General features: G+C 51.9%; 1 protein-coding gene across 1 annotated transcript in view; it reads right to left on the bottom strand.

The window, feature by feature from the left end:
- LOC136941569 (SLIT-ROBO Rho GTPase-activating protein 1-like) overlaps window positions 1–12816 on the bottom strand; it is a 38398-nt gene extending 25582 nt beyond the window's left edge. Inside the window, 5 exon segments of the mRNA XM_067234108.1 lie at window positions 154–282; window positions 1017–1187; window positions 4038–4100; window positions 7233–7395; window positions 12659–12816. Coding sequence (XP_067090209.1) covers window positions 154–282; window positions 1017–1187; window positions 4038–4100; window positions 7233–7395; window positions 12659–12801 — 669 coding nt within the window. The 5' untranslated portion in view covers window positions 12802–12816.
- Window positions 12817–13782: the final 966 nt, after the last annotated feature.

Below are 13782 nucleotides of genomic sequence, written 5' to 3'. Positions count from 1 at the left end.
ACCTACACAAACACACACTCCTCCACAACATACTGCCTGAAGCTCCAGGGTACAGTCCACTCTGACAACACAGCGGTTCCCCTGTACCTACGCATGTTGACGAGCTGGTATGTAACCGTGCCAACTGGGACAAACAGCACGTCGCTGACTTACGTCGATCAGGTCGGACAGGTCGTGGATGTAGTACTTGAACACGGACGAGTTGGAGGCTTCCAGAGTCAGAAGGTACTCGTTACGAGATTTGATCGACTTCAACTTGTTTTCCGAGTACTTGGCCTGGCGCTGGGGAGAGAGACACAGAGAGAGAGAGAGAGAGAGAGAGAGAGAGAGAGAGAGAGAGAGACACAGAGAGAGAGAGAGAGAGAGAGAGAGAGAGAGAGAGAGAGAGAGGAGAGAGAGAGAGAGAGAGAGAGAGAGAGAGAGAGAGAGAGAGAGAGAGAGAGAGAGAGAGAGAGAGAGAGAGAGAGAGAGAGAGAGAGAGAAAGATAGAGAAAGATAGAGAGAGAAGGATAAAAGTGAGGCAGATGAATTAATGAGCCCAAAAAATCCCTTTTTATTGACGAGTCGGTCTTTCATGTCTGTGTGCTGAGCCTCTCTCAGAAGCCAGGAATACCACAGTGAAATGAAAATAAGCTATTATACACTGCAAGCAAAACAAACTAGAACAAGAACGAGGGGGAGGGGGTACAGACTCTAATCTGTGTGTATTTAAAACAGCTCCTGTCTCACACCCTTCCAGGACACTCTGCAGCTGTGCTCCTCCTAACTTCCTTCCTGCCTGGCCGCACCGCCATTGGCCAGTGACTCAAGCTGTTCCCCCTTTCTCCACGCCTCCCAGGAACATTCCAAGAAGACAGGGTGAGAGAGGGGGCTTCCCATGGCAACCAGCGGCCGGTCGCCCAGCCCTAACAGAAGCCAGCAGAGGACCCCGGGGCTGTGAGGGGGGTGACCAGATGGGCTCAGGGGAACTCCTTACAGTGGGACTCATTAGTTCCCATGCTTTCCAAGAGTCTTACCTTCTCCTTCATCTTCTCGATCTTCTTGACAGAGCTGCGTCTCTGGTTCTTGTCCTCCAGACGGATGTGGAAGACAGGATCTCCCGAGCGGCCGATCTGCTTCTCCGCCTCCTTCAGCTTGCCCTCCGCGCTGATGCTCTCCGAGTGGTACATGTGGTAGGTCTTCATGACCTGGCGGAGGGTGTCAAAGGTTAGAGGTCGACATCGTTCGTCTCGGCTAGACGAGAGTCGGAGTGGCTTTGAAGACAGCCAAGCTTTCATCACGGTTCACCCTCCCAACCGGCGCTGATCGATTCCCAGCTCTGACACAATGGATGTTCTCCCCCCCCCCCCACCCCCCCCGCCACAAACCAGAGACAGATCCTCTCTCCCCTTGGCAGGGCCCCTCAGATTAAACCACAAACCCCACCATGACTATTCTTTGCGGTTCAATAAAACCTAATTTCTCAAATTGCTTCGTTGTTTGAGAGCCCATTTGGGGCAGTTAGCTCAAATGACTGTGTTGTCTCGTGTGTGTGAGCTGGAAACACCAGCTCAGCGAAGGGTACAGAAGGACTTCCTCCCCCCACAGACAACCAGTCATCCTTCTGGTCGTGGCCCAGGAAGGAGGCCTGTCGGCGGGGAGTTGGAGCGGGGTGGACTGGGTTCGACGCAGGGCCCAGAATCAGGTGGTGACAGACTGAGAACTCAAACCACTTCCACTGACTTCCCCCCTTTTGAAGTTAAAGCAATGATCCGGGGTGGTTGGTTTGCTAGGACAGTCCTTCACAGAGGGGAGCCTGCTGTATAAGACGTGCTCCAGAGACAGTGTGAGTGGGGAGACGCTCTTCACACAGGGACCATCAGAGCAGAGCAATGGAGCCACACTGGGAAACACATTACCTTCACTAAAACATGCTGATTAAAGCCACTTCCCAAGGTCTGACTCATTGTTATCAGTGTGTTTGTGTGTGTGTGTGTGTGTGTGTGTGTGTGTGTGTGTGTGTGTGTGTGTGTGTGTGTGTGTGTGTGTGTGTTACTCATATCTGTATGCATTAGGAAGTGAGTCAGAAGCAGCGAGTCACAGATGAGACTGCTGGGATGTCTTCGAGGGCAGAGCTGAGAGTTTCCAAAAGCTCTTCTGGAACACTGAGGGGGCCCTCTCCGCTGGCTGAGCGGAGGCCTGCTCCTGAGACACGGCAGAGGTTTTCGAAAAAGCCTGCTGACTCACTGCTTACTGTCAGAGGCATGACCAGAATTATGACACAACACGCTAGATTCTGAGTTTCCTTACATTCCTACCAGCTCAGCTGACCTGTATGAGGCACCACGGATGAGTACAGTGTTAGTACCGGTGTGATTTCGTTACTTGGGAGAAAGGGGCGTCTCTCCTAAAGGCTGAGCAGGGGTAACAGAGGACACAGGCTAGCCTGGCACTGCTACCTTGCAGGGGGAGAGAGGCTATTTCCCCGGCTGAAGAACCCTCTGACCTTAAACTGAGCAGGGACCAAGAGGACGACTGAGAGATGAGATTGAAGGCCAGCAGCTCCGCCCAGAATGACCTGACTGGACAGTAAATTACAGCCGGGATGTCTGTCTATATGCCTTCTACTGGCCTGGTGAAACCCTCAAAGAGATCAAACTACAGCCTTGTCTCTGGAGGCTAAACATGTCTGCCCTCAGACGGGGGTATTTCAGTCTCAGAGAAGCAGCAGGGAGCCGGGTGTGTTTGTCTAGTGCTGCTGGCCAGCGTCACGCTGGAACCAGAGAAACCAGGACTGACCCACCACGAGCCTGACTCTTCACTGAGTGTGTGTGTGTGTGTGTGTTTGTGAGTGTGTGTGGTTCGTGCGCGCCCTGGCTGCTGCTGAGTTTTGGTTGTGTTTTTTTGGAAGGACACATTTAGAGAGGGACCAGACCTGTTATTTCCCCAGCCGAGGCCACGCAAACCTCGTGGCTTTCTGATGCAACAGTCTTTGTGTGTTTCTGTGAAAGGGCCTGGACTGTGCATGAGAGACAGCGTTAGAGCTGATGTTCCACGTGTCATGTTGGGTTGAAGTGCAGAATGGACGTTACATTCATACAACAACCTGACACCTACGCTCTCCAGAGAGACAAGTTACATTTTTACATTAAATATTATTCATTTAGCGGACGCTTTTATCCCAGGTGACATACGAATAGTGCACATAAGGTAAATACAAAATAGGATAAGAAGTGAGTTGTTCTACAGTATTTCAGGGGGAAAGGACTGTGTGTGTTTACCAGAAGGTACTTAACTCTGGTATCTCAGCTACCTGACCTGACACCTGATTGGTCCAGGGACAGCAGGTGAACTGTCTAGCTGTACGCTCCAAGTCGGCTATTCTTAACAATCAATATCATCGTCATAAACAGGAAATATTTACTGAGGTCGCCATATCGAAATTGATTATTGGGATTTTCAATTGATCCCTTACAACACGAGTACAGAGTGGTGAGGTCAAATGGGAGGAGATTGGAGGGGGGGAGGGCCGGGGGAGAGAGGGGGGGAGATAACCCACTAACAGTTTCCTGGCAGACACAGCTGGCACCTCCCTGTCATCAGAAGGTACAGAGACGGTCAGGAATCTCAGCCGTCACTCACAGAAGGCTGAAGGGAGCAATTAAAAGCTCCGGAATTAACTATTGATCAAAGATTGAAGCACCCTGGACAGATGGGCCTAGAGACTGCTCTCTGGTGTAGACCCCCAGGCTAGGCACGTCTGAAGACTGCTGTCTGGTGTAGACCCCCAGGCTAGGCACGTCTGAAGACTGCTGTCTGGTGTAGACCCCCAGACTAGGCACGTCTGAAGACTGCTGTCTGGTGTAGACCCCCAGGCTAGGCACGTCTGAAGACTGCTGTCTGGTGTAGACCCCCAGACTAGGCACGTCTGAAGACTGCTGTCTGGTGTAGACCCCCAGACTAGGCACGTCTGAAGACTGCTGTCTGGTGTAGACCCCCAGACTAGGCACGTCTGAAGACTGCTGTCTGGTGTCAACAGATACAGGAGAGATACTTACAGTGTAGAGCTCATTTAGAACCTTCATCAGGTCCTCCTGGAGTTGGAAGGTGATCTCTTTACTCTGAGAAAGAGAGAGAAAGGAGAGGGGGAGAGAGAGAGACACACACACACCATGTTAAATGAGTGCCCTTGTATACTTACACTGTGCATTTCTTTCTCTCATACATGTACCATGTTCAATATGGGAATTCATGAAACGATCAAATCGTACTACAAGAAAATCTCACAGGAGAGCATTAGAGATGCCAACCTATAACCATCATCACCTATAACCAACCTTACCCCTCCCCTCCCTACTGTAACCCTCCCCTCCCTTCAGTAAGCGCCAGTTCTGTGTATCATGTGGATGCTCTCCCAGTCTCCCCCTAACACAGTTATCCACAGTGTAATCTCATTGAGGAGGCTTCCCAGCCCTTCCCAGCACAGGGCTGCAGCACGACTCCTGGGGCATCTCTGCATCCACCCAGGCCCACTTCCTGCGCTGATGGATGCTTCTGGAACATGTCTGCCTGATGGCTGGGTGAGGAGGTGGGGGGGGGGGGGGTCACATCCTTCGCAGGGGTCACATGGGTCCCTCCCGAGCCTAGTAGGACACGGCTTGTTTCCGGGAGGGTGGGGGGAGGGCGTCTGGGTTGAGGTCAAACCTCAGGGCTGCAGGTGGATCTGGACGCGTGTGTGTTGACGGTGAGGCATGCACACACACATGCACACACACAGACGGAACTTTCACTGTCTACGCTCCAGTGGAATTGTAAGGTGTTCCCTGATTGGATGGACCAGGCAGCTCTGCCCTCGTGACAGATCCATCATACCTGTTGACAGCTACAGTATCACATCCTCCACCTCCACCCCCACCACCCAGATCCAAGCCCCACCTCCCCGCTCCAGTGAGCTCTCCTGAAGTCAGAACAAACAAACTTAGCCTGTATAAATAGTGCTAATTCACCTGGGCTTAGAACCGTCTCACGCACTCCTCAGCAGGGATGAGGCCAAAGAGGAGGTCCTGTTTCACTTCACCTGGTTCTAGGGTTTAACTGCTCTTCACTGTCCTCTACCAACACCCATGATGGCTGGGCAGTTTAACATGAGCCAAACAGGCGTCGCTAGCCAAGCTACGCTGCATGTGCCAGGCTCAGAGAGATCCCTCCTCTCCCTGTCTTCAGTTAACAGCCTCAGAGGAGACGACCTCCGACAGAACCAACACTTGTCAGCTCAGATCCATTCAGATGGCTGGGAACTGATCCAGAGCTCAATGAAAAGCTCTTCTTAAGAGCTCAGAGCCACAGCTCCGAGAGGGAGAGGTAAGGATGGAAGAGAGAGAGAGATTGAAGGGGGAAATGCAGAAAAAGAGAAAGATGGGGGAGAGAGACAGAGAGTGAGGGGGATGCTTCCTTCCTTAGCTGACAGCAGTCACGTGACCTGGTCAACTGCCCTGCCAGGAAATGAGCACCTAAGCCAAACTGCCTCCTTATTTCCTGTTTTAAATGATTCACTTCGACAGTGACACAGGAACCGGTTTCTTCATTCAGATTTCTGAAGAACTTTTGGTAACCTGGAAAGCCAGTCAAAGTTATGATCTAATCAACAGACTGTGAGTCCTTTATAAAAGGGGAGTTTCCAATACAGTCTCACTGATGATATGAATCAATTTAATGTTGTTTTTTTTCCTGTTAGGTATCCACCCACCATCTGTAAGTGAACCACACTTACAGATGGGGGGGGGGCTCATGCTGCTCTCCACATCAATCACACCCAACCAAAAAGTACAGGACAAGCAAGCCCTGGAGACAGTGGCCCTCGTTGACGAAATGAACGTACGACAGGAAACAGGGCCATTTCCACGCGGCCATTTCCACACAAAGCTTGGCATTCATCAACCTGGATGTGAGCGGAGCCTGCGATCACAGCTCGCGTGTAGTCTCAACTCGTGTGTGCGCAATGTTTGGAGTCGGCGCTGACTTGTGGTGGAGCATTCTCAGAGCCTCTGGTAAAAATAACCCAAACACAAAGACATGAGGGACAAACGCAGTTGTGACTGCAGAGCTGGGAACCAGGCAAGACCTCACATGACAGCCCCGACTGCTGAGAGACAGAGGTCTTAACTGCTTAGCCGCGGCCTAGCAGTCTTCCAGATGACTAAGCAGGCAGCGTTAAGGGTGTTCAGACCCAGGACTGTGATGGTGACGGACACTGCAGATGTTTACTGAGTGCTCCTTTTACCTGGTTAATGTTGTTGTTCAAGTCTAATGACCTCGGCTGAGATCAAACACCTCTGGAAGGTTCTAATTAGTGTGTGTGTGTGTGTGTGTGTGGGGGGGGGGGGGGTGAAAGTGTCCTGTGAACAATGACATCCCCCCCTCCTCCACCCTACCCCCCATGAAAACAGTTTGTCCTTGTAAAACGTCACCTGGAGCTGGAGGGGATATCACGTACGCATGCAAACAGACACACTACACTCACACACACACAAAGCGGACCTAACTAGCACTGATTACTGCAAGCTGGGGCCTGTTCAAAGCCAAACCCAACACTGTAATTGGAGAGAAGAGCTGTGATGCTTCTTCTTTGTGAGAGGAATGCGAGAATGTGGAGAAGAGAAGAGGGGCTTGACATCTGGCCTCATTAGCAGAGCAGGAGCTACAAGCCCTGGCAGGGGGAGGGGCTGCCACCACTTCCTGTCTGTGTGTTCCGTGGGGGCTGCAGACCACATGAAACCCTCGCCGTCATCATCAGGACTCGTCTATTCATTACACCGTGAAAATGGTCTCTGCTGGTCTGATCAGCCAGTCACATCTGCACAGCCTACAGCTAGAGAGAGAGAGAGAGAGAGAGAGAGAGAGAGAGAGAGACAGAGAGAGAGAGAGAGAGAGAGGAAAGGTAGAGAGAGGAAAGAAAAAGAGAGAAGTAAAAAAAAAAAGGACAGAGAGGAAAGAGAGAAAGAGAGAGACAGAGAGAGGAAAGAGAGAAAGAGAGAGAGAGTGCAGGCCTAGCTTGTAATTTGGACCTGTGGTCTAATCCTGTGACTCGGTCCCCAGCGGCTGGGGGCGCAGGTTTGAATCCCTCTGCTACAGTCTACTGATGGGAGGGGGCTGAGCAACGGTAGAGGGCCCCCAATGAGCCTTGCATGTGACCTCTGACCTCTGGCGTAGGTTACTGCTGAGGAGGGTCAAGGGTCACCTTCCTGAGGCCTCACCTTCTTGAGCAAGCGCGTGGAGTCCTCGCTGATCTGCATGAACCTCATGATGACGTTGTTGAGGTAGATGTCGCTGAGCGTGGCGTGGTCCTTGCTCTCCCTCCTCACCTGGTTCAGGAGCAGGTACCAGCAGTTCACTGGGGACAGCAGATTCTGGTCCTTTCTGTGGGGAGACATGGAGAGGAGGCTTGGTCAGGGAGGAGGCTGCTGTTGGACTGCCAACGTGGTTCTGTGTGTGTGTGTGTGTGAGAGCTTACAGTGTGCACCCCACCCCCCTTCTCATAGAGCAGAAAGTTGTGAGACTTCCTAAAGTGGATCAGCTTCTTAACAACAGCAGTGTTACTACCTCCCTGCCCTCCCCTGGTGATAAGTGCCCTATATATTCTTAATGTCGGTCCTCTTTCGAGCACTCGCTATAGCTATACGTGTGTGTGTCTGTGTAAGTGTGTGTGTGTGTGTGTGTGTGGCACAGTGCAAGCCAGACTGGTAGGTCTAATCAGTGACGGTTCTGGGACATTGCATTAGATAATGTTCTGAGCCAACCTGACTTCTAGCAACTAGGGAGAAGTCTTCACAGCGGCCCAGGAAGCCAAGGAAACTTCCCAGACTAAAGTTCCCTTTTAGCTTGTTACACTTAGACTTCTACTTAGTTGTAGAACTTAGGGAGGTGGAGGAGGGCTGCCAGATAGCTCAGGCCTTGATCTCATTGTCCAGTTCTACTTTGAGTACAGTTTATGTATGTACGGTTTGAAACAGTAGAGATGGGGACTTGAGAGAGAGAGAGAGAGAGAGAGAGATAGAGAGAGAGAGAGCCAGAGAGAGATAGAGAGACAGAGAGCCAGTGAGGAAGAAAGTTAGTTGCGAGCCCTGGTTATGGGTCAGGTGGTCAGGGGTCAGTCAACAGGAACCATATGGAGCCCTCCTCTGCTTTCCTCTCTGAGAGCCACACAGTCTGCAGAACTATTCAAAAGGACAGGTGGAACTGTGGAGGCCTTCACTGCCAAAGACCAAACCCTTAACTTCAGCAGCACACCAACAAGCTCCCCAGAGTAGGAAAGAAACGACAGCTTTTCTTCATGTTCTTTACTTGATGAATAGCAAACCAACCCTTCTGTGTGTGTGGTATCCCTTTGTGGGCCAACTCGATAACAGGAAACAAGCTGCGTATGGCAAGACAGGACAGAGTCTGGGCCGACTGGACAACATCCTAAACTGACACACACAATTTCTCACAAATATGAAAGGGATTTAATAATACAATTTAGCTAAGAGCTCACTGGTGTATGGAGGCCACTTGTACCGAAGCGGGGGTACGTCATCACACACACACACACACGGAGTGATGTATGGGGGCCACTTGTACCAGAGTAGTCAGGAACAAACAGTTATGGCTGCAGAACTGCTGGACAGGATCACACACACATACCTGGTGTTTGTGATTGCTTCTTCCTGTATGATCACGGAAGAGCAGTGAGTCTGAGTAGCACTAGTGTGCGTGTGTCTGTGTCTGTGTGTGTCTGTGTGTGGCAGCAGAGTTATAGAACTGGGCCACCAAAACCCTCCTAGGAACTGGTTGTGGTTGTGATACCTGCCTGTTCTGCCTAGCTCCCCTCTACTCCAGCCCGACTCAGAGAAGCACAGCAAGGTTCTATGCACTGACCCAATTCACCAGAGAACACACACCCCACACACACACACTCTATATCCAAGTATCGCATGAAAACACAACAAAGAGTGGGGAAAGTATTAAGAGACGCCACAATTTAGACCACCACATTCTTTCACAGAGGCCCTGAAATCCACCACCGTGACCCCAAAACAATGAGGACTTTACAATAACATAGTCTATGTGACAGCACAGAGATGGACAGCCGATAGCATAGCATGCTAGCTCCAGCTGGATGGAAACAGTGGAGCCACACAAGCCCTCCAATAAATCAATGCAGAGTACAGAGGCCAGTGTTCTGGGGAGGGAGGGAGGGAGGGAGGGAGGGAGGGAGGGAGGGAGGGAGGGAGGGAGGGAGGGAGGGAGGGAGGGAGGGAGGGAGGGAGGGAGGGAGGGAGGGAGGGAGGGAGGGAGGGAGGGATATGACAGAGTACTGGGTAGTGAGGGAGAGATATGACAGAGTGCTGGGTAGTGAGGGAGAGATATGACAGAGTGCTGGGTAGTGAGGGAGAGGTCTGACAGAGTGCTGGGTAGTGAGGGAGAGGTCTGACAGAGTGCTGGGTAGTGAGGGAGAGGTCTGACAGAGTGCTGGGTAGTGAGGGAGAGGTCTGACAGAGTGCTGGGTAGTGAGGGAGAGGTCTGACAGAGTGCTGGGTAGTGAGGGAGAGGTCTGACACGGACCATGGCAGCAAATTGACCCCTGGGAGTCTGCTAGCCTCCATAATAGCAGGAAACTCTCACCATGTCATCATTTCCTGTCCCGTGCAGGAAGTAGGTCAGATGGGGGGACAGAGACAGGTAGAGTAACATTAGTTTACTCTCTCTCTCCCCCCCCCCACTAAGTTCATCAGGGTCAGTATCAAACAATCGCCTCCACCATGAAGAACTGACAATGAAGCAGAATGTCCTGCTCAATGTGCTGTCTTCATACAGGGGCTTATCTGCTGCACTCTCACAGACAAGGACACTGATACCATCTTTCATTAATAAGCCTCTTTGTATGCGTATGTGTCTGTGTGTGTGTGTGTGTGAGAGAGTATCTGTGTGTGTGTGTGTGTGTGTGTGTGTGAGAGTATCTGTGTGTGTGTGTGTCTGTGTGTGTGTGTGTGTGTTTTTACGGCCATCTCAGAGTGGGTGGTGGAGCTGTACTGTTAGAGGAGCTACAGCAGAGAGAATGAAAGGCCTTAGAGAGCCGACTGGCACAGCGAGGAAAACACAACCACTTCCTGTCATGCTTGTTAGGAGGTCTGAAGACAGAACAACAGACTCATTACAGGCCATCTGCATTCCATTGAACGCACTGGTGGAAGAAAAAAATAGTTCTGGAGCCTTGACGACAAGTGGGGGAGGGGGGGGGGGGGGGGCTTGAAACTACGCAGAGTTGATCAGGTTTGGAAGAGTCGGAGAGTCGGGTACCAGCTCAAATCAGGATCAGAAATGTTCTGTGTAAAGGACCTCAGCGTGCTAGGACAGACGGCTGTTTCGGAGGCATGAGGCCTAATCAGGAAGCTAAACACTGTATTCCAGATAGAACACATCCAGTCCCCTCTGTCTCTCTGGGGGTTAGAGTTGGCCTTGTCCCCCTCTGTCTCTCTGGGGGTTAGAGTTGGCCTTGTCCCCCTCTGTCTCTCTGGGGGTTAGAGTTGGCCTTGTCCCCCTCTCTCTCTCTGGGGGTTAGAGTTGGCCTTGTCCCCCTCTGTCTCTCTGGGGGTTAGAGTTGGCCTTGTCCCCCTCTCTCTCTCTGGGGGTTAGAGTTGGCCTTGTCCCCCTCTGTCTCTCTGGGGGTTAGAGTTGGCATTGTCCCCCTCTGTCTCTCTGGGGGTTAGAGTTGGCCTTGTCCCCCTCTCTCTCTCTGGGGGTTAGAGTTTGGCCTTGTCCCCCTCTGTCTCTCTGGGGGTTAGAGTTGGCCTTGTCCGTGTTTGAATAACACACACTTCTACCTCTGCTCCCTTTCTGTTCTCTGCTCCTTCCATGTGGCCCTCCCTAAACAAACACTGAATACTCCCCTGTTTGTTCTGCTAACAGCCACAGCTACAGAACACAACAGGACAGGCCTGGCTGGCTGGTTGACTGGCTGGCTGACTGACTGGTTGACAGACTCCAGAGTTAGTGTTAATGCTCCGTCAGTTCTTTCCCCTTCGGGCCGGCAGAGCCAGGCCCAGCTCCACACACTAACAGCCAGACAGGAGCTCGTCTCCTACCCTGGCACCAGCCAATCAGAGGGAGCTCGTCTCCTACCCTGGCTCCAGCCAATCAGAGGGAGCTCGTCTCCTACCCTGGCTCCAGCCAATCAGAGGGAGCGCTTCTCCTACCCTGGCACCAGCCAATCAGAGGGAGCTCGTCTGCTACCCTGGCACCAGCCAATCAGAGGGAGCTCTTCTGCTACCCTGGCACCAGCCAATCAGAGGGAGCTCGTCTCCTACCCTGGCTCCAGCCAATCAGAGGGAGCTCGTCTCCTACCCTGGCTCCAGCCAATCAGAGGGAGCGCTTCTCCTACCCTCGAACCAGCCGGCCCCAAGGAAAACAACACAGAGAATGTTGAGGGCACAGAAGCCCCTCTGTGCAGGGCCTGTTTACAGCAGGAACATGAGCCACATGGTTCCCGGCCCACGGAAGACCTCTCCCCGTTACTCACACGGCTCACGTTCACGGAGCGGAGGCATATGCGGCTGCCCGCTCCGCTCATGTTTACCCTGAGAGTTAACCCACCAGAATCGGAGTCACGCCATTCAAACCGCAGAATGCCCATGATGGAGCCCCTTTAGTCCCCGCATGCTTGTACCAGTCACACACAGACACATGCGTGAATGAACGGGGGAGGAGGAGGAGGAGGAGGGGAAGAGGAGGAGGAGGAGGAGGAGAAGAGGAGGAGGAGGTGAAGAGGAGGAGGAGAAGAGGAGGCACCATCGCACACTGCAGCAACAGGTTGGATCTCATTCCGTGTGGTCAGCTGTGAGTTTCTCTCTCGCGTGCTGAGTCAGATCCCTACCCATATGGTTCTGCTCCAGAAGATCACGTCAAACATCACCGGCTTTTACACCCATTCCTACAATTTAGAGTAAAGCATTGTGGGAGGAACGGTTCCCCTCGCACGAAGACCCAAACTGCCATAATTCCCCTGTAGCTGGATATCCAAGCAGGGTTTTGAAGGGTGGGCAGGTGACAGACAGGAAGGGGAAGGTCTGTAACTGAACCAGAACTGATCCCCAGAGGGGCTGGGCTGGAACAATGACACATTATTCAGGATAGAAAGATGAGAGGGAAACAGCCATATTGAATATTTATCGCCCCAGGATCTCGTAAAATGTGCCTTTATAATATATTGCATTTAAATAATTAATGCTCATACGTTCATATATCAAGAATGCATACATTATATGTAATCAAGAGCTGAGACGTTATAGGAGAGAGGAGGAGATGTTAAGATAGAAGAGGAGAGGCTGGGAGGAGGCTGGGAGGAGAGGAGAAGAGAGGCAGGGAGGAGAGGAGAAAAGAGGCTGGGAGGAGAGGAGAGGCTGGGAGGAGAGGAGAAGAGAGGCTGGGAGGAGAGGAGAAGAGAGGCTGGGAGGAGAGGAGAAGAGAGGCTGGGAGGAGAGGAGAGGCTGGGAGAAGAGGAGAAGAGAGGCTGGGAGAAGAGGAGAAGAGAGGCTGGGAGGAGAGGAGAGAGGAGGAACACTGAACCACAACACTGTCCGAGCAAACTACAAGAACATACAAAGAACAATGAGTCAATCAAACACACATCACACCATCTCCTTACTTGTACTGTTGGTGATCCTTGGTGCTGCGGGTCTTAGCCATGAAGCGCTCAGCCAGCTTCTCCAGGTTTCTGGAATATTCCATCTCGATCTCAGACTTCTTCCTGAAGAAGTCCTGCAGGTCCTGGAGCAGCTGGACCCTCATGTCCGTCTGCTGGTCCAGACATTTCTGCTGCTCCACCAGCTGGGCTCGGATCTCTGAGGGGAGAGCACAGGGGTCAGAGGTCAAAGGAACTGGTAGCCAATCACTTAGCAGGAAAAATCGTTTGGCAGGTTATGAGGCAAGCGGTGGGTCAGATATATGGTTTATTGTAACCACAGCCACTGTGGATTTGGACAGGTCAGAACAAGGTACCAATCGGATAGCACTGGAACATATTATGTAATTCAACCCCTTAAGTAAAGCAATCCCCTAAGGTAGTGAGATTCAGAAGCCTCTCTAATAAGGATTTTTGTGGTGAGGGATGTTCAGGTTTGTTAAGAGAGGAGTGGAATAGGATAGCTGGTCTCAGAGGTGTCGTAAAGACACAGACAAGCACACACACACACACACACACACACACACACACACACATCAGGGAAGAAGGCAGTTACGTGTAAACAGGCTGTTTAAAGTGGCACACACACACACCATACTCCCTGGGGTGAGGAATCTCACCTGTCATAGAGAGAGGTTCACTAGGCATCACACACACACACACGACTACAGCTTTCCCACTTCGCTTCTCTTAGAAGATTAGGCCCTCCTATACACACACACACACACACAACTCTCTTCTTTCCTCCGGCGAGTGTGTTGTGGATGTCTCCTAAAGGAAGCTTCCGGCAGGGCTGGAAGTCTCCACCAGGGGAGGAGAGTGGAGAAGCGTAAAGAGGTGATGTAAACACACACAGTGCCGGAGCAGGGGAGGCCAGCAAACCGCTCCCAGCTGAAGACAGTCTGCTTGGCTAAAGACCAGGCTGCTGACTCACTACCTGAAAGGGAGGGTACCCCATGTTAGGTGGCACACCCCTGAACACAGCAGGGCCCTGGGCATGTGTAGAACTGGTCTGGAGGTCTGAATGAGGGGGTCTGGAGGTCTGAATGAGGGAAGGCTGCTGTGTCAGTGTTAGGGCAGTCAGTCAG

The sequence above is a fragment of the Osmerus mordax genome, chromosome 4 (genome assembly GCF_038355195.1).
Source record: "Osmerus mordax isolate fOsmMor3 chromosome 4, fOsmMor3.pri, whole genome shotgun sequence".
NCBI lineage: Eukaryota > Metazoa > Chordata > Actinopteri > Osmeriformes > Osmeridae > Osmerus > Osmerus mordax.
This window is presented reverse-complemented; position numbering and strand designations above follow the sequence as displayed.